At 41.7% G+C, this 21,638-nt stretch overlaps 1 protein-coding gene across 5 annotated transcripts in view; it reads right to left on the minus strand.

Moving 5' to 3' along the window:
- The window catches only part of CDK8 (cyclin dependent kinase 8), a 208,581-nt gene that overhangs the window by 91,259 nt on the left and 95,684 nt on the right, over positions 1-21,638 (minus strand). For all 5 annotated transcript variants that reach the window (XR_011194600.1, XM_069202230.1, XM_069202228.1 and 2 more), the window contains one exon: positions 18,546-18,677. Coding sequence is in view for 4 of the 5 variants with exons in the window: in XM_069202230.1 (XP_069058331.1) it covers positions 18,546-18,677 (132 nt within the window). In the remaining variant the exon portion in view is untranslated. The remainder of the gene's footprint in view (positions 1-18,545; positions 18,678-21,638) is intronic.

Here is a 21,638-nt window from a genome sequence, read left to right on the forward strand (position 1 = left end):
TTTTCAGGGCTGCTACACTACAACTACAGCAAGAATTATAATAGGCGGGTAATGTTCTATGTTTTCAGTGTTAGTATTTCTCCTAGCTTCATTTCATTAGGATTCCCTTTGTAGTACAAGGTATCCCAGACTCTCAACAGCTTTATAAGTACTCATCATCTGTGAAATTATGCTTAAAAGGATGGGTTCAGGAGACCAGGGGGAGGGTATGGGGGGGGGGGGCGGTCCCCAGGGCCATCAGTGGCTCCATGAGAGGCAAAACGCGCACCCCCCTCCAATGTGCAGGGGCTTAAAAAAAAAAAAAAACTTTTTTTTTTTTTTTAAACCATCACAATGGTGTAAAAATAAAAAATGCTTTTTCTCTTGGGGGTGGGGGGGTGGGGGGTTCTTTTTGGTATCCCGGTGCCAGAACTAAGGGGTGGGGTCAGGGTGTTTATACTCTGACCTCTTGTTTTTATTTTCCTGTGACTCTGCTCAAGCCGAATCCCAAGGTGGCTTCCAACTCTGCCTGGTTTGAAGTGTTGGCAGCCAATCAGATCTCAGCACGAGATCGGGAGGAGTCACAAATCCTTCATGGCCCTAGATATACAAATTTGGATTCACTTCAATTTCTTAAATATCGCTGAACGGATTTACACCAAATAACAAAAGGGCTCTTTCCAGACCAAGAGCTATCTTTCTGCCCTCACTGGTATAATTATGTCCTGTGATGTTTGCGCTGATGCTGTTCAATTTTTCCTATGGGAATTAACATTGGAAACATTGCCTTTTTAAGATGAAATACCACAGATGCATACAGTCAGCATATTTTTTAAGTTGATCAGGATTTCTAAGTTCTGCCCTAAATAGGTGTTTCTGTGAAAGGTACCCAACAATGACCAGGAGGTCCACCTGATGACAACTAGCTATCAAGTTCATATTTGTAACAATGTCTTGAAAGGATCCCAAGTTTGACCAACCCTCTAATGTGAACAATGACTACTCCCACAACCAGTCAAAATCAATGGCAGGAGGCCGTGATTCCACCTTACTGGTGTCCATCTGAATTCAGCATCACGCTAAACAACATAGACAATTTAAATAAAACAAGAGGGGGGAGAAAGACTGTCATCGTAAAACTATCCCCCTCCACGTTGGACAATTTTTTTTTTTTTTTAAGAAGACAGCACTAAAGATATGTATTTTTTTCCTAGTTTCTCTTTTGTCTCTTGATGCTTTCTTTTTTGCTTCTCTATAGAAAAGATTTTTTTGTTGTAATAGTTTAGATGTATTAAGACAATTTTCCTATATTAATAATGTGACTCGTAATGCCCATACTCAATTGTTAGATAATATGTGGTATCTGCTAGAAATTGTTTCGGAAAACACTAATGAGTCCAGCTTTGTCTGCTCCTGGATCAGATAGGCTATATTCAACAAGACAATAGAGTCCCCTAAGTACAACCTTAGGTTTATTTACATCCTTACTTATGTAGGAATAAGGCCCAAATGCAGTTGCCGCATGTTAAAGTAACACATTTCTTAGTCAGTGCCATGGAATATGACTCTTTAGCAGAAGTGTTCTACATGCTCACAGATAGGAAGGACATCAAAGAAGAGATATTACATATGTAGAAGACAGGTCGTCCTACCACTGTAGATTGGATCCAGATGGTCTTGGATTTAGGATTTGTAGGAGTAACACACCCGCCCACTGAATTTAACAGCTATTTAGTAAATCCTTTATCCCCCAGACTGTGTCCGTAGACCAGGATTTAGAGTTACCGGATCAGTCTTTTGCCCATGATCGATGGCATTCTGATATTGAAAATTCCTGTATGGTTATATCTTAATGGCAAAGTATTGATGTCAGCCAGGATACGATAGGAAAGTGTACACATACCTGGGCCGAAAACATTTCACGTTACACTTGGATAGATAGCACAGTTAGTCCTCAGACTGTCATGAGACTAACTTCTGTCTTACGTTTCAGAGGAAATGGCACTGTTGATGTAGATGTAGGCCTGAATATTGGATGTAAAACTACAAGAGATATCGCCAACATGCAGGGGCGGCACCTCCAGCCTCATGGATTATTACTGGCAGTGTGGCGAACTACTGTATGTCTAGGTGCCACCTAACTGGGGTGGAATCTGCTCCATCTGCTTGCACTTTCCAGTTTTAATAATTACTGGAAATAATCAGATAGCTTTACATGAACACCCCATGATCTGTCCAACAATTTGCTACATCATAATTCAAAGAAGAGAACGGCAGAGTATCATGGTACAAGCACTCGGAGTAACATTTCTCAAGAATACTATTCCTTTAATGATGCAGTTATTCTTTGGAAGCATGCTATCATTTGTTCAGGCTATGATGACTGCAGGTAACTTGATGGGAGTTGCTGAAGTGCATCAATGCTACAAGGATGGACTCAAAAACGGAAGAGGTATGTGCAGTGAGAATGATGGCACTGCAGCACTGCTATGTACTGAACCTTATGATGGCCACAGAAGGAGGGGTGTGCAAGAAGATTGGAACTGCGTGCTGTACTTTCATTCCAGCAAATGATGCGGATAATGGAACTTTATCAGAAGCTAGACAGACACTGCATAATCTACAAGAGATAAAGGTAGATGAAGGAGGTACACCAGGTAAGTGGTTTAGTGGGTGGCTGCCATCCCAGATGTTGCGACTGTTGGGAGCTTTGTTGTCAGCTATTGTAGCCTTATTATCAATATATTATGTCATACAGTTGATCCTAGCATGTTGTAGAAGAGTAGGTGCTAAGGCAGGAGGGATGTTTCCAGTTAAGTCACCAACACGTATAGTAGATTCTCAGGGTAATGTATATCATCTAGTGCCTAATGTAGACCAAGGTTTAGATTCAATAGTTGAAATATCAACTAGAGTGGGCAATGGTACAGAAAATGTGGGATATGAATGTGAAAATGTAACACAGCAACAGACACCAGCAGAAAGCGCTTCACAGCTGTATGTAGCAAGAGAACATAGTAGGCCCAGAACTAATATTGACCAGAATAAGATGAAGAATTAACTTTAGGATATAATGAAATAAGTAACTTGAAAGGGTTACAGGTAAAGGTTAATTTGTGTTTAGTAAGAGTGACAGAATTTATGATCTTAACAGAGGCTCACTGGCACATATTTTGTGTTTTCTAATAGGTTGTAACCTGATTTGACAATGGGTACACAGCGGTCTTAGGTTCACAATGATAAACCACACATTATTAAAGCTGTATTTACCGCAAATATGCATGCATTCAAGAATGAAGAATGGTTAGTTTGTCAAACACTTAACCCACAAATGAAGAATGTGTAAGGGATTAGTCAGAATTTAGGGTTACAGGGTCACAGTTTTTCCAATGTTTTTCTGTTTTCAATATGTAACTGACAAGTCAGCTATTTGCTGTTCTGCAATAAAGGATGTGAAGTAATTTAGGTTAAAGTTTAGGGTAATAGGGTCACAGGTGGCATGATGTTTTTTCACAACTAATGTATAACTACATAGCGATTCATTATTTGCTGTTTTGTAATAAAGCCCTGTGTAGTTTTGTATACAAGAAGCAGTCTGTGCAACAGCAGATTGAGAACGGCTGCCTGCCTGTGTGGGGAGGGTCGCTCTCTCTGTCGCGACAGTAAAGAGCTGTCTTTACACTGCTAAAGAGTTGTCTGCCTTTCTTTCCATTTTGTAAGTTTTGAATTACCGTGCAACACACTAAAATGAGTGCATATTACAACTGCGTTACAGTCAAACACATCAATTGTGACAGCTAGTGGTACGTTTTAATAGGTTTTCCATTTTGTGCTTTTCATGGAAAACCTTAGTGTTTTTTCTGTGGACGATTCCTAAAAACGATAGTCAAATAATACGCTGTTGATCGACAGATACATCAATGAATTGATCAACTCAGATGAGACTGGAAAAGCCTGTGCAGACATGTACATCCCTTATACTTAGTTATGCTTATTGAATAATGTAGGCTATGTCGAGTTTGTTGCTAGTGATCACAGTGTAAGGCATAAGGTTCATTGTAAAGACAGGGATACCCCAAAGAAGTAATTTGGTACTTACCAGTAATACCAATTTTTCTTCCAAGCATAGGATACTTAAATTTATAAACACAATCTCCATGTGTACATGGATTAGTTGATTACTTTTAGTAAAGAAACGCACAGAAGACAATACCTATGCAAAGGCAGCACATGGTCTCTATTTTTTGTCTTTTAATGAAACCACATTCAAATAATCTATAAGAAATCCTCATAAAATAAAAAATGGCTTTAAAACATAGAAGCTCAGTTTGTTTTTTTTATAAAAAAACTTTTGAAAAACACAAAAAATAAATAAAATTGTTTCCTTAGCATGCAGCCTCACATGAAAGTGAAACCGCATGCTCAATTAGGCAAACTGAAGACTGTAATAAATTTGGCATACAGTACTGTGGAAGTTAGCACCTCAGTTCTGTATTTATGGCTCAGTGAGTGGGATCCCACAACGCTGGCACTGTTCTTTCCTCTGTTTTTTTCCCACAAAAATATCTGTTGTGTGATAATCCTTTTACATTTACAGGGTTTTGTAATGATTTTCGAAAGGTAGATTTTGGAATGTAGCTTTTTTTTCAATCCTTATCTCCAAAATAGGCAGATATAGTCTTTTCTGTAAGAAATGTTCTCATAGTGTGCGTGTTACAACCAGTATATAGTAATACTATACCATATAAGAATCCAAATTAATAGACCTGCAAAAACTTCTCATTAACCCTGGGATTACTGGAAAATTGAAGGTAAATGGAATTACAGTTTGTTTGGTGAGAAATCAGAGACCATCATGTAAGACAATGCTTTGGGCACAGCCAGAGTGATAAAATGTATAACAAAGAAGGCAAATGAATGAGCCATTAAATAATTTGTTGCACAAGACAAATATTCATGGCAGATGGAATTCTAAAAAATGGCTAGGACTATCTGAATGAGGGGGTGGCCATCTAGAAAACATGGAGTCTTCTAGAGCACTGTTCTGCATACCCAAAATCCAGTATAGTCTCCTATATGTACTAACAATCAAAAGTGGAAAGAGGGTATTACAAAACCCACAAAACAGTAGCAACCATATGAAGTTGTTGAAAAAGGGATTGATGGAGGCCCAGACCTAGCGGACCAATGCAGGCTGCTTGGAGGGCATGACCAGCCTAAATGGCAGTGAACAAAGTAACTACAACCAAGACAGGACAGCTGAAGTGTGCATACATTAATAGGCATAAGTGATGCGACAGGAGAGCTGCAAGAAGTGATGAAAAGACTGAGCTGGAGGGTGAAAACAAAAAGAGGGAGAAAATTATAGCAGAGGGCCTGATGACATACCAAACTACACATGAACAGTCAGTCTCTCTTCACTGCACCTTAACCAATCAAGAAAGGGGGATTTGTTTTCGGAGATGGGAGAAGGGGCGCAGTACAGAAAGGCCGGTGTCCAACTGCCACATAGAAGTCACCAAGGCAAGCCCTGCAGAAACCAAGTACTTTGGAGACCAGACGGAGGCAGCAGCATCAGAGTTGCTATGATTGCTCAATCAGCCAAAATGAGAAGAGACACTCAAATGGGACACTATCAGTTGGGCCTCCAAGCCTACCCTCTGCTTTTTCTTATCCACAAGCATCCTTTGGGGCATGGGTAGGAACATCGGGGAGTCTGAGAAAAAGGCACAGAACAATTACGGAAAGGGTACATGCAGCAACAGTTAATTCAATAGTGCAGTGATAACCTCACATAAAAAAAAGACCCAAAAAAAACCTATTACTTAAAGAGAGACACACTACATATTGTGACTGTTTTTTGAGATACAGTGGTGGAACAAACACAAATTGCATTAGAGGCCCACAAAACACTCAAGACTCCTCATGCCCATATAGAGAAAATAGCATGGCAGGTGACGTACACCACTCAAGAAGCCACCCTAGGGGGATTACATTGTGAAAGGAATATTAGCTAGAGACTATTTGGTCCTAACTTTAAGCCAGGACAGTGAAGCAAAGAAGAAATATCAAACACCCTGTCCTCCACAAAGAAAAGGACTGAGGTAATTGGAGATGTAAGGGGGCATTGATTAACCAAACTACCCTCGCAGAGGAGTGGAAAAGTAAACCAAAAGGCTATATGACAGAAGCAGAAATACAACTGGTGGTAAGGAGGGAAGGAAAGTGATTCGTCAAATGTAATTAACACAAAAGAGAGGCTACACACTGGATACAGGAAAAATAAACAAATAGAATTTTACAAACAGTGGAAGCCATAAACAAGATGGTGAAAAACAAAGAAGGGCAAAAGCCCAACTAGGGGAAATTTGACAATTATGCTAGAGCAACTGCCAATAGAGGAGGAGAAAGAAAAGGTTTGGCAAACAAAGAGATTGACCAAGACAGGGAGGACCAGGTGCCAAAATCGCCAGATACAGAGGTAGTACTTCAAGTAATAAAAGACATGCACTAAGCCTTGGAAATCAGAATTGGAGAAGTGGCTGTGGCACTTTTGTTTTTGTTCAATAGGGAACAAAGTTTATTCAAACTGGACTAAAACACCAAAACAATGTAAATGACACTATGAAAAAACAGCCATGACAGCACATACACTAAAGGAACTAATATAAGACACAGAAACAAGAGGAAGAAGGAATAACCTCTGCATAACATGGATGCTGGAGGGGAAGGAAGGTAACCGTGAGAGGAAGTTCTAAAGGAATGGCTGCAATAGCCAACTCAGCTGGACAGTTTGTCCCCCTTGTTTTGTTATAAAGAGTAAACCTCTACGTGGCCCCCCGGAACCCCACCCAATCAATCATTGGCCTCGCGCTCGCTGCCGTCCCTCGCATCCGCCGCTCCACAGCGGGTGGGAGGTCTTTCTCCTACCTGGCAGCCAAGACCTGGAACACCCTCCCCACCAGCCTCAGGACCACCCAGGACCACTCCGCATTCCGGAGACTCCTCAAGACCTGGCTCTTCGAGCAGCAGTAACCCCCTTCCCCCTAATGCCTTGAGACCCGCACAGGTGAGTAGTGCGCTTTATCAATGTTAATGATTTGATTTGATTCCTCAACTACTCTGACCACATGCTATTGTTACAACAGCCTGAGAAATGAAAGAGGTTTCGCACAAAGGGACATAAATCATGTTCTTTCCAGACTAGACTAAGCTGGTCTTTGCCTTAAGTAAAAAAAAATATGTGAGCGATGAACAAACAATAGTTGCTGCTTTTCCCTATCAGAGTCACAGTCATATATAATGCAAAGACATATATTCTTTCATATGACGGAAGAAGATTAAGACTGAGTAGCTGAGGAGCAACATGTGTCTACACTGAAAGAAAGCACTCGCTCAAGAAACCCTCAAGAGAGAAGGGCATCTTAACAAGACACAAATAAAGAAGACAGAAATAGCATACCATAAATAAAGAAGATACACACGAAGATCAAAAGAGTAAATACAGCATAAAAAAGCAGCATAAAAAAAAAACAGGGATGTGAAAGCTCTGAGACATCAGGCTTCATCAAGGAAATATATTTGGGCAGGAGGATGAGACCTTTCTAAAACTGGGGAAATGAGCAGTCTGAAACATGCAAAATAGAAAACTGGAGTGAGCAGCATACAGGATACTTCTATTGTTATTGCTGCAAGCGCATATAATCCAGCTGTACAACAAAATGGAGGGGGAAGACTGTCCAGATGATGCAGGACAAGGCAATTGTAGACACTAGAACAGCAGAGAGAGACTGAAAACTCTCAAATGTTAACAGCGTGAGCAACAAGATGAAAAGCAGAGCGGGAATCCAAAATATATGCCAAGAGGCACCAGACTTATTTTTACTGAAAAAACCCCATTTGGTAGCAACATTCTGTAAGTTCATGAGTAAGGGAAAGGTTTTTTGGCCAATGCAGGTTTTACAAAAGGGTACTGTGGGGTCAGTGCAACTGGCTAAACATCCCCCCCCCTTTTCAGATTGAAAAAAAATGGATAGACCTCAATAGCTGTGATGTGCTGATCCAAGGCACCCAAGCACCTGGCACAATTTAGGCCTGAGGGATATCTGGAGGTTGAAACACTCTGACAAATAATACTCATACCGATCAGGTGCACAAAACTCTATCAGGACTAGCATATATTTTCATACCGAAGGGAGAAATCCTGCCTATAACTGGAAGCAGATTGTTTGGCAAGAGAGAAAATTGATCACACCCCTCCTGGTAGTCGTGTCAGGGGACAACAAATACAAAGGAATGAAAATGTCACTTACCCAGTGTACATCTGTTCGTGGCATCTGTCGCTGTAGATACGCATGTTTTGCAATAGCTCGCCATCTGGTGTTGGGCCGGAGTGTTACAAGTTGTTTTTCTTCGAAGAAGTCTTTCGAGTTACGGGACCGAGTGACTCCTCCTTTTGTGTCCATTGCGCATGGGCGTCGACTCTATCCTCGATTGTTTTTCCCCGCAGAGGGTGAGGTAAGAGTTGTATTGTAGTAATAGTGCCCATGCAATGGAGTGACTAAGTATGTACCTATATAAGTTTGAAATGATATATATACAAATAGTTGAAGGTAACTTCCGAACTGCTACAGGCTCCCGGGGAGGCGGGTGGGCACATGCGAATCTACAGCGACTGATGCCACGAACAGATGTACACTGGGTAAGTGACATTTTCAGTTCGATGGCATCTGTCGCTGTAGATACGCATGTTTTGCATAGACTAGTAAGCAGTTATCTCCCCAAAAGCGGTGGCTCAGCCTGTAGGAGTGGAAGTAGTCTGAAACAATGTTCTTAATACGGCTTGCCCTACTGTGGCTTGTTGTGCGGATAACACGTCTACACAGTAGTGCTTGGTGAATGTGTGAGGCGTAGACCATGTGGCTGCCTTACATATTTCTTGCATTGGGATGTTTCCTAGAAAGGCCATGGTAGCACCTTTCTTTCTGGTTGAGTGTGCCCTTGGTGTAATGGGCAGCTGTCGTTTAGCTTTAAGGTAGCAGATTTGGATGCATTTAACTATCCATCTGGCTATACCTTGTTTTGATATTGGGTTTCCTGCATGAGGTTTTTGGAATGCAATAAATAGTTGTTTAGTCTTTCTGATGTTTTTAGTTCTGTCAATGTAATACATTAATGCTCTTTTGACATCTAATGTATGTAGTGCCCTCTCAGCTACGGAATCTGGCTGTGGGAAGAACACTGGAAGTTCCACTGTTTGATTTAGATGGAACAGTGAAATAACCTTTGGTAAAAATTTAGGATTAGTCCTTAGGACGACCTTATTCTTGTGTAGTTGTATAAAAGGTTCTTGTATTGTAAACGCCTGAATCTCGCTTACTCTTCTTAGGGAAGTAATGGCGATGAGGAATGCAACCTTCCAGGTTAGGAACTGTATTTCGCAGGAGTGCATGGGTTCAAAAGGTGGACCCATAAGTCTAGTTAGGACAACATTTAGGTTCCATGAAGGAACAGGTGGTGTTCTTGGTGGAATAATTCTTTTAAGGCCCTCCATGAATGCTTTAATGACTGGTATCCTATAAAGGGAAGTTGAATAGGTAGTCTGCAGGTATGCAGATATTGCTGCAAGGTGTATTTTAATGGAAGAGAAAGCTAGGTTAGATTTTTGTAAGTGAAGCAAGTAACCCACTACATCTTTTGGAGTTGCGTGTAATGGTTGGATTTGATTAATATGGCAGTAGCAAACAAACCTCTTCCATTTACTTGCATAGCAGTGCCTGGTGGATGGCCTTCTGGCTTGCTTTATGACTTCCATACACTCTTGTGTAAGTTGTAAGTGTCCGAATTCTAGGATTTCAGGAGCCAGATTGCTAGATTCAGCGATGCTGGATCTGGGTGCCTGATCTGTTGGTTGTGTTGAGTTAACAGATCCGGTCTGTTGGGCAGTTTGATGTGTGGTACTACTGATAGGTCTAGCAGCGTTGTGTACCAGGGTTGCCTTGCCCAAGTTGGTGCTATTAATATGAGTTTGAGTTTGTTTTGACTGAGTTTGTTTACCAGATAAGGAAGGAGAGGGAGAGGAGGAAAAGCGTAGGCAAATATCCCTGACCAGTTCATCCATAGGGCATTGCCCTGGGACTGCCTGTGTGGGTATCTGGATGCGATTTGGCATTTTGCGTTCTCTTTTGTCGCAAACAAGTCTATCTGAGGTGTTCCCCAGAGCTTGAAGTAAGTGTTCAGAGTTTGGGGGTGAATTTCCCATTCGTGGACCTGTTGGTGATCTCGAGAGAGATTGTCTGCGAGTTGATTCTGAATCCCTGGGATAAACTGTGCTATTAGGCGAATTTGGTTGTGAATTGCCCAATGCCATATCTTTTGTGCCAACCGGCTCAACTGCGTTGAGTGTGTCCCCCCTTGCTTGTTTAGATAATACATTGTTGTCATGTTGTCTGTTTTGACGAGAATGTATTTGTGAACTATTATTGGTTGGAAAGCCTTTAGTGCTTGAAAAATTGCTAGCAGTTCTAGGTGATTTATATGCAGTTTTGTTTGATGTACGTTCCATTGTCCTTGTATGCTGTGTTGATCGAGGTGTGCTCCCCACCCTGTCATGGAAGCATCTGTTGTTATTACGTATTGTGGCACTGGGTCTTGGAAAGGCCGCCCTTTGTTTAAATTTATATTGTCCCACCATAGAAGCGAGAGGTAAGTTTGGCGGTCTATTAACACCAGATCTAGAAGGTGACCCTGTGCTTGTGACCATTGTGATGCTAGGCACTGTTGTAAGGGCCTCATGTGCAGTCTTGCGTTCGGGACAATGGCTATGCATGAAGACATCATGCCTAGGAGTTGTAATATCATCTTTGCTTGTATCTTTTGTGTTGGATACATGCGTTGTATGATGTTGTTGAAGTTTTGAATTCTTTGTGGACTTGGACTGGCTACTCCTTTTGTTGTGTTTATTATGGCTCCTAGGTACTGTTATACTTTGCACGGCAGGATGTTTGATTTTGCGAAGTTGACGGTGAACCCCAGTTTGTAGAGGGTTTGTATGATTTGATTTGTGTGGTGTGAGCACTTTGATAACGAATGGGTCTTGATTAGCCAGTCGTCTAGATACGGGAATACATGTATTTGCTGCCTTCTGATGTGTGCAGCGACTACTGCTAGACATTTTGTAAAGACTCTTGGTGCTGTTGTTAAACCAAAAGGCAATACTTTGAATTGGTAATGTATTCCTTTGAATACAAACCTTAGGTATTTCCTGTGCGATGGATGTATTGGTATATGGAAATACGCGTCTTTGAGGTCTAAGGTTGTCATGTAGTCGTGTAGTTTGAGCAATGGTAGCACTTCTTGTAGTGTGACCATGTGAAAGTGGTCTGATTTGATGTATGTGTTTACTATCCTGAGGTCTAGGATTGGTCTTAGCGTCTTGTCCTTCTTTGGTATTAAGAAGTACAGTGAATAAACTCCTGTGTTTATTTGTGTGTTTGGTACTAATTCGATTGCATTCTTTTGCAATAGTGCTTGAACTTCTGTCTCCAGGAGCTCGGAATGATGTTGTGATAAATTTTGTGCTCTTGGTGGTATGTTTGGAGGGAATTGTAGAAATTCTATGCAATAACCATGTTGGATAATTGCTAGAACCCAAGTGTCTGTAGTGATTTCCTGCCATGCTTTGTAATAATGACCTATTCTTCCCCCCACTGGTGTTGTGTGGAGGGGATGAGTGACATGTGAGTCACTGCTTAGTTGCAGGGGTTTTGGGGCTTTGAAATTTTCCCCTATTCCTAGGGAATTGCCCTCCTCTGTATTGGCCCCGAAAGCCTCCCCTGTACTGTCCCTGGTAACTGGACGGTGTTGCCTGTGAGGTGCTGGCTTGTGTGGCCTGACCCCGAAACCCCCCTCTAAAGGGTGTCTTGCGGAAGGTGCCGTAGTTCCTCTGCTCTGCGGGGAGTAGAGTGCGCCCATTGCTTTAGCAGTGTCCGTGTCCTTTTTAAGTTTTTCTATCGCTGTGTCCACTTCTGGACCGAACAGTTCTTTTTCATTGAAAGGCATATTGAGAACTGCCTGCTGTATCTCTGGTTTAAACCCAGACGTTCGTAGCCATGCATGCCTTCTGATGGTCACGGATGTATTAATTGTCCTTGCAGCTTTGTCTGCTGCGTCCATGGAGGAGCGTATCTGGTTGTTTGAAATGTTTTGACCTTCCTCAACCACTTGCTTTGCCCTTTTTTGTAGGTCTTTGGGTAGATGTTCAATGAGGTGTTGCATCTCATCCCAATGGGCTCTGTCATAGCGCGCAAGTAGTGCTTGAGAGTTGGCGATGCGCCACTGGTTTGCAGCCTGTGCTGCGACTCTCTTTCCAGCTGCATCGAACTTGCGGCTTTCCTTATCCGGGGGTGGTGCATCCCCAGATGTGTGGGAGTTGGCCCTTTTCCTAGCTGCTCCTACAACAACGGAATCTGGTGGCAGCTGTGCAGTGATGAAAACAGGGTCTGTAGGGGGCGCCCTATACTTTTTTTCCACTCTTGGTGTGATTGCCCTACTTTTGACCGGCTCCTTAAAAATTTCTTTCGCGTGCTGGAGCATACCAGGGAGCATAGACAGGCTTTGGTAGGAGCTGTGGGTGGAGGAGAGGGTGTTGAATAAAAAGTCATCCTCGACCTGTTCTGAGTGGAGGCTTACATTGTGAAATTGTGCTGCTCTAGCCACCACTTGAGAATACGCAGTGCTGTCTTCTGGTGGAGATGGCTTCGTAGGGTATGCCTCCGGGCTGTTATCTGACACTGGGGCGTCGTATAAGTCCCATTCCTCCTGATCCTGGTCACCCTGGCTCATGGTGGTGTGAGCTGGGGAATGTGATGGAGTTTGTGCTGGTGAGACGTGAATTACAGGTGGAGGAGAGGGTGGTGGAGTAACCTTTTTCACCACCTTTGTTTGTGGTGTTTGTTCAGTTTGGAACTCCAGTCTTCTCTTTCTTCTAATAGGGGGAAGGGTGCTTATTTTCCCTGTTCCCTCCTGTATGAAGATACGCTTTTGCGTATGGTCTACATCGGTAGATTGCAGCTCTTCCTCGAACCTATGCTTTCGCATTTGGGAGGTTAGTGAATGCTCCTCTGTATAAGAGCCTGAAACTGGGTCGGTTGCAGGTTGTTTTGGCACCGAAACCCTGTCTGCATCTTTTTTCGGCTCCGAGCTGACTTTTCTTTTTTTCGGGGCCGAAACCTCTCGGCGTCGATCTTCGTCGGTGCCGCTGTCTCGGCGTCGAGCCGTGTCTACACCGCTATCTCGGTGTCGATGCTTGTCTCCAGCACTTTCTCGGTCCCGAGAAGGCTGCGTACCGGTGTCTCGACCGGAGTCGGACTGTCTCGGCACTGTTTGGGCCTTTTTCGGTGCCGACGGTCGGTCACCGAATTTATGGGTCAAGCCATGGCCTGGTGGCAGTGGCGTCCCCTGGGCCTTGTCAATCTTCTTATGTGTTGTTTTCGACGTCTTACTCACGGTTTGTGGGTCATCGAATTCCTCGGAGTCCGATTCGTGGATCGAGAAGGTACCTTCCTCTTCTTGTTCCTCGAACTCTCGGTGGGCTGTCGGCGCGGACGCCATTTGAAGTCTTCTGGCTCGACGGTCTCGGAGTGTTTTTCGGGACCGGAACGCACGACAGGCCTCGCAGGTGTCTTCACTGTGCTCAGGTGACAGGCACAGGTTACAGACCAAGTGTTGGTCTGTATAGGGGTACTTGTTGTGGCATTTGGGACAGAAACGGAACGGGGTCCGTTCCATCGGCGTTCTTCAGCACGCGGTCGGGCCGACCAGGCCCCGACGGGGGATCGAAAAACTACCCCGAAGGGCACCGGAGCTCTTCGATGCGGTGTTGAATCTAACTACGCCGATCCCGAACGCAACAATACCGACGAAAATCTTCCGAATTTAGCTATCTTTCCGTTCCGAAACTCTGAGCGACAGGAACACGTCCGAACCCGATGGCGGAAAAAAAACAATCGAGGATAGAGTCGACGCCCATGCGCAATGGACACAAAAGGAGGAGTCACTCGGTCCCGTGACTCGAAAGACTTCTTCGAAGAAAAACAACTTGTAACACTCCGGCCCAACACCAGATGGCGAGCTATTGCAAAACATGCGTATCTACAGCGACAGATGCCATCGAACACTAATTTATTAGTGGTTAGATGCATGGGAACTAAAAATCCCAGTGATATTAGCCAGGATCTGGGCAGACACTACCGTATACTGTAAGCCTGAATCAGCAGAGGGCCAAATAACACTACAGAGAATAGTTAAGTCAGCGCTGAGGGCCAGAGCATAAAATGTAACTGAGCACAAGGAATGGAGCAAAGCTTTGTAAAAAAAAAAAAAAAGGAAAAAAACAGAGCCGCAGTAGAAACTGTACAATGCAGACACCTTGAGATGGGATATTGTGTACAGGACCCCAAAAAAAGACTCAAAATGTTACTAGGTTACAGTATTCAACCACACAAAGAAGTTACACAAAGCTGGAGATAAAGCAAGGCATTTTTTCATCTGGCTAGGTTGAAGGGAAAAAGAGGCTGGGTAGGTGGGAGAAATAACAAAAAAGGAATGGGAAAAGAGCTACAACAGACCTTGAAACTGAACAAACATTTGCAGCTTATTATAAAAGCTTGTATAGAGGCAGTCAGCCAGTTGGGAGGAGGAAATTAAACCTTTTCTGGAGAAGCTAGATAAAAGGATGAAGACAAGGAAATCTTTCGTTAGATAAAGTGACACAAACCATCAAACAAATATAAAATCAGCAAAACCCTGGACTCCAGTGGAGTAATGCGAAAGACCCTCTCTAGTAGGGATGTACCTCATGTTTAAGATAGCCAGGGAAAAGGGACAGTTACCTGAACCCCTTTCACACCCTCTCCCTATCCCACAGATCACAGGCATGCAGCAATCACAATGATATTGCTAGTGAATACTAAGGCTAAATAGTGGCTAGAATACTAGGTTGAATACTTAGAATACTAAGATTGAGAGTCGTACCTTCACACACACAGGTCAATTAGGATTATGTCCGGATGTTTCACCCAACTATCTTCTGAGGCTGTGTCATGAGAAACGTAAAAGGTGCCTCAGCCATAGTATCAGTGGATACCGATAAGGTATTTGATTCTAATACCTGGACCTACCTATTGCTAAACTGGAGATATTCTGTATTTGGCCTGGGCCTCTGCAAATGTGTTGCCCTACTACACGAGGCACCATGAGCTGCAGTTAGAGTAAATAGGGTTACATCACCACCGTTTGCACTAGAACGGGGCACAAGACAATGGTGACCACTCTTACTACTTTTCACTTTTAAAACTGCTGTGCTTCTGGGCTAGTGCAATGGCATGGAAGGATTCCCAGCAGAAGACGACAAGAAGATGATGATTTTGACATGGAGGGCAAACACCACTGTACCCATAACAATATTCTTACTATTTAAAGATTTGGGAACTACGCAGGATATAAAATACATTTGGGAACATAACGTTTAGATCAAATTAATAGATGGAAACTGGACGTAGGGAAGTGGACATAGAAGTACCCAAAAGGATCCAAGTGACAGAAAACAGCTTCCCAACAAAGGTAACATCCAATAAAACCACAGTTTCCGAGACGGGAATCTTGAAGTGGTCATGAATAATTTTTAAGACGATATGTTGAGGTGGTAAACGATGACACAATAATGTGGAATTTATGTGATGCAAAACTCCTTTTATAATCCAGGAATCCCTGTTCTCGTTGTTAGAGAAAGACTTTTTTGCATTACTGTTGTGTAGAAGTACCCAAAAACAGCATTACAAACAGATGTGCATAAGTCTTTCACGATGGACTAAAAGGCACTTATGGAATAGCATTAGAATAAACTTTTGAGGATATTTCCTCCGGGATTAAAATACAAACATTTAGGAGATCAGTGTTAAGCAGAGGAACACCCATATTTGAGAGCATATTAATGGACTACTGACTAAACGACAGAGCATACGTCCAGAGATGACCCTCTTGACGAGGTTAGAAAGAATGTCAATGGAAGCATTCACATATGTGCACTTTACAGGCTACACTAGTAACCTGGGACAAAGCCACCAACAACATGGGTTGGATGGGGAAAATCACATACCCCATAGTGGGAAGGGTACCTAATAAAAAGTTTTGCGAACAAGACAGCTTTCGACAGTATAATCTCATTGGGATATCCAAGGTGGGTGATATACAAGAAAGAGATAAAAGTAAAAGTTCCAAAAGCTATACTAACTGGTACAAACCCATATGTACAAATACATTAATCTAAAGCACACTCTGAATGCATAAAGTTTACAGGACTGAAGTAGCAAACTTCACTACGTTGAAAAGACGGAGCCTAATGGAGGAGCTGAACAAACTGTTAACATCACTAAAACATAAAACCATTCTTAACAAACCAGACTGCCTTCAGAGACTGATAGTGACATAGGAAAGGCCCACTGGAAGACATCTACTCAGAGGTAACACTGATGAAGTGGTAATAAAAACAAGATTGCAATTATTTTGGCTAAAAGTCCTACATGTGGTACTTTATAATAAAAACATGTTATACAAAACGGGAAAGGCAAAAAAAAATCCCTCTCTGCATAAAACGTGTTCAGAAAGAGGAACATTCCTACATACAATATGGGGAGGCAACAAGGTACAAATGCGTTTGAAAGAAATAGCCGACCTAGCAATGATTCTAGATTGTGAGCTAACATAAACCCCACAATTTTCAATATTAGCAATCTCCAACAATGTAGACCTACCTACACCAAAACTAAAGTATTGTATGTTGGTCTTCATTATAGCTAGCAAGGTCACTGCCAGAGAATAAGGTAGTCCACAAACCAAAGCAGGGATAGATATACACATTGAAGTCGAAAACGTGTTGCATGAAGGTAGAGGTTGCCCGAAGGAGTTTCAGAAAATCTGGGGCAAAACTAAGACGGGATAAGTGAAGAATATAGGGCTTACATAGAAAATAACTCAAAAGAAGAACCAACTATGAACAAGTAAAAGGGGACTCAAAGAAATGGTTCGCAACTTAGGAGCAATACAAAGCTGATATATGGAAAACAAATATGTATGTTCAGCCTGAATATATGCTCTGAATATGTTGCCTGTATAACTGAGATGTGGATTCAGCTTGATGAATAATTTGAATTGAAAGATAAAATACAAATATAAAAAAAAAAAAAAAAAATAAAGAACATCTGAATATGATAAGAGATTAGAACAGGGACAGCCATAGTGGATGTGAGCAAGGGATAGGCTTCCATAATAGGTATGGGAAAGGAACAGAGCAAGTCGAGATGAGAGGGACGATTCAAAAAGGGATAAAAGCGTAACAGTGATAAGGGTTTGCAAAGAAAGGTAAAGAAGGTAAAAGAGGGCAGCCAAGGGCTGGCGTACAGTCACACAGGCCTCCTCACCAGTTAAGAATGTGGTGTACAGTAAAAATGTAACTTTTAGCCCACAGGTTTATGATCAACAAAACAGAAATTAACTTACTTAGAAGGGCGCCATGAAGGTCTATGGCTTCCATCTCACTGATATGTGAGAGATCAAAGAAACAAACATACTTTCTGCAGTGACAGTCCCTGCAGAGTAGGTATGTCACTGAGGAAACCAGAGTCTTTAAAACTATAAGGGGAGGACTCGAAATCAAACCTACAGGGAAAATGTCACTTGTGTGCAAACAGAAAATATAACTGCACAGCAAATCTGACAATGCTCCTTTATCATTTAATAGCAAAGTGATCTATTCAATCAGTGTAAACAAAATACATTTTAAAAACCCTAGAAGAGGTTCGAAATTACTATTTTGCTAACTTATAGAAAATAAATTAAACTGCTTAGTTTAGGTTTACCAGTAGGTTTCAAGTTATGACACCAGTTTGGAGCAGGTAGGCCTTGCACAATAACATTGGTTGATTTTGCAATATCATTGTCCGTTCATTTGACTTCATAGTTTTAATAGCAAAGCTTGAGGTGGTCATGTACGCAAAAGAAATAAACCATGCTTTATCAAGGAATGTGTGGTTTTGCTCATGGTGGTTTACCTTTGGGAAATGATTGAGCAGCATCCCTGAAAGGTTTAAAGAACAGCAACAGAGGAAGCTCATGCCAAAATGTGATACATGGCACTAGAGGACTGATCATGTGGAAAGCAAGAATATAATCTTCAATATAAAAATATTTTTTAAAAGCATACCTGATCAAAAAACTCATTTAGATGGCCAATGGAACATTTTTTATAGACTTTTAACCAACAGTACATTCCTTATGAATAGTACACATGACCAATAGGACTTCTTCATCAATTATTAGTTTAGTGTGTGGAACAGAAAACTGATTGAGAATACTTAGCAAAACAAATGTCTTCTCCTCCCCAGTTTCTGCTACTTTCCTAATTTCCTAATTCAATGACAAAATAACTGAGGTAACAATGTTTAATAATGATGTAGGCACACCAATTAAATTAGGAGGATGCACAGTGCATTTTCCTTACTTTTACTTACCAATAGCTTTAGTATAATGTCTTGCTCCTAATAGCAGCTCTGGGGCGCGATACCAGAAGGTTACAACTACTGGATCTAAATCTGCTAAAGGCTTCAAAGGAGAATTAAATAATCTGGCGAAACCCATGTCAGCTGTAAAACAGAACAAACAAATGATCTTCATAAATGAAAGAAACATCAGATATGAAAAATGCATGCAGCAATTATGATAATTCTCATGTGTATTGATCACATTCTTAACATACCTCAAACAAGCATCTATTGTGGGTAGCTTGTGATTTACATTTAGCTGGGTCCAAACTGAGGTGGCATAGTGTGCAAAATAACAATGAATTGGGACACAGCCCGAGTGATTACCAATGGCTGAGATTATTTCAAGCATTCCATCCATCACTGTCTTGTATACCTATTGTGACGCCCTAAGTGGAACGGCTATGCCCAGATGTGGGTCTTGTGCACACGGTCACTGGAAGCAAGCTGTACCTAGCTGATGATCCCACTGATCACTGTTTTCAATGCTTAAACAAGCATCTGCAGAAAGGTATCAGAGATGTCCAACATGTAAATAATTGTCGAAAGGTAAGCACATTTACCATGAAGTCCACTCCAACTATTTTCACATCCTTATTTACATGACTGGTAAGCTGATCTTGATAAACGGCCCAAGATGCCACAGGACAGATCACTGCTAGCAAAATACGAAAACAGTCTGGGGTGGAGGTGCAGACCCTTATAAAAGGAATGCCAGATAATAGATAAAAGCTGGAGTTTTCAACAGACATTTAATATGTGTACCTACACTTTGATAGATCTACAGACTCTCTTTGGATGAAAGACCTTTGCACCCAGCCAGATGTAAATTGCCTGCTAGCAGCACCTATGGCATCCATGATGGTCTTGATGCAAGCATTTGGAATAACCCTGTTCTCTTGACAAAAGCATTCACCCTTCTTTTGTGTTTTTCATATGGTTTCTGCATAGCTTCCTTCTACAGAAATACATGCGATCCACCAAAAAAAGGCAGCATGTGACAGTCTTGGTATCTGTCCGCTTGCATTTTCAGTCTTCTACTGGTGCTGTACTGGAGCTTGAGTTGACAATATTTTTTGGTCAGTGGAGACAATCATGCAGGGGAGTCTGGTAGACACTCCGCTCCACAGCCTAGTCTTTCCTCCAAACGGACTCCAAGATGGGCGTTTCTCTGAAAGTGTTTAGTTTGAGACCAAGAAAAAACACACTTTGTGGCTCTGTTGTGGTACTCAACACCAAGGGTGGAAGAAAACACACACAAACAAAAGAAAATCAGGCAATTGCCTGGTGCGAATTCTCAGAAACACTGGTACCCAGCCAGCGTAGGTAAGCAATATCAATTTTAGTCAGAGAATATATTCCATCACAAATGCATAGTTCCAAACGTTTTTTATTTTTTATTCTTCAATATTTGTTGTCCATTGAAAACAGCAGAAACAGGCAACACTTGCTTCGAGACACGGTCTCTTCTTCATGACTGTGCTTGTTCAAAATTCCTTACTCATGCACATGAAATGGACTTGGTCACTTCACTAGACTCTACGACTTTTCTTAAGATAAATGGCAATAATGTATTGAACAACTTCTGAACATAACTTCTCAAGCATTGATCATTCAGATGTTCTCCATGATACAAGATTCTTACAAGAACTGTATCCTCAGGCGATGTGGAATATTATGCGATGTGGAACAAAGGCGGACAAGGTGAGACTCATTGTAATGTTGAATGTAGCGGCCCAGTTGTTCTTAACTGCACGGTAGTGGGGAGGGGTGGTCCCTTTAAATAAGTACTCTGCCCACGGCGACTTTATAACCATGTTGAAGGCAACAGCCGAAACACGTATATATATATATATATATATATATATATATATATATATTTTTTTTTTTTTTCATACAACACAAGTCCAATAAAAGCTCTGTTAAATGTGAAACGTCTCTGGATTTTTCGAAGTAGATATACGGAATAAGTATCGTTAGTCCATTTTAATGCAATTTTATAGGTATAAAGAGATTAATAAGTGACACACTTTGCAAAGGGGAAACAATATGTGAGGCGTAGATAATTAGGGTGATAGCAGATCATTAAGGTGATTGGAGTAAGTGCCAACATCTTATAATGGACTGTAAGCCCTTCTGGATTGTTTGTGAAAGAACAATAGAAGACATATTTTTTGAGATTTGATTAGCAGACTATAAAGAATGACTATTTAATTGCCTATATTCCTTGTGAAAGCACATTACTCAGTAAACAAAGGCAGCATCCAGGGTGGAGAAGCCGGCTGCTATACTTACTCACGTGCCATTTGAGGCAGACGGACTACATTTCCCCCTGGATTGAGGCACTGCACGGAATGGCCAAAGTATTTGCCCAGCTGCGAGTAGGCTGTGGCAATTTTATTTTATTTTTTTACTCTAAATTCTGACAGTACCTTACCCGCAGCCTCAACATATGCTGTTTGTAAGCTGGTTGCATGTATCAGGATTTATTTAACTCTGTTCAGTCTCCTGCTTGAAAATTATTTGAAGAACATACCATGCAGTTTAGAAAGATTGAAAATACTGAATTCACTGTTCTGTTTTGAAATACATGTAAGATATGTTTGCTTTGCCACCAGTATAGCTTGCCAATTGCAATATAAAACGAAAACTACTGGCTTTGCAAATGCTAGTTAATCTCAGCCAATGAGACTGGTTTGCACAGTATTTTTCTGCAGGGGTCTTCCAAGCATGTAAAAGACAACCCATTCACATATTGTTCAAAATGAGCATTGGTTATCTTCCACCTGGAAGTGCATTATCAGGAATAATACGCAGAGAAAGCCACCGCTATGCTGCACACATCAGTAACCACTTTCCCATCCTCATTGCTAACCTCCTTCATCACTCCCTTGCCCCTTTTCCTCCTCACCTTTCACTCAAGTGTTTTGACTGATCTTTCGCTATCTCAGGATGAGCAAGTGACTGTTTGGTCAGATAATCTGCCTGCCTATCATCCAGTTCCTGATATTTCAGCAGAAGAACATTAATCTCTGATAAACAGTGTTGTATTACAAGAAGGTG

Source organism: Pleurodeles waltl, chromosome 8, assembly GCF_031143425.1.
Source record: "Pleurodeles waltl isolate 20211129_DDA chromosome 8, aPleWal1.hap1.20221129, whole genome shotgun sequence".
Lineage (NCBI taxonomy): Eukaryota > Metazoa > Chordata > Amphibia > Caudata > Salamandridae > Pleurodeles > Pleurodeles waltl.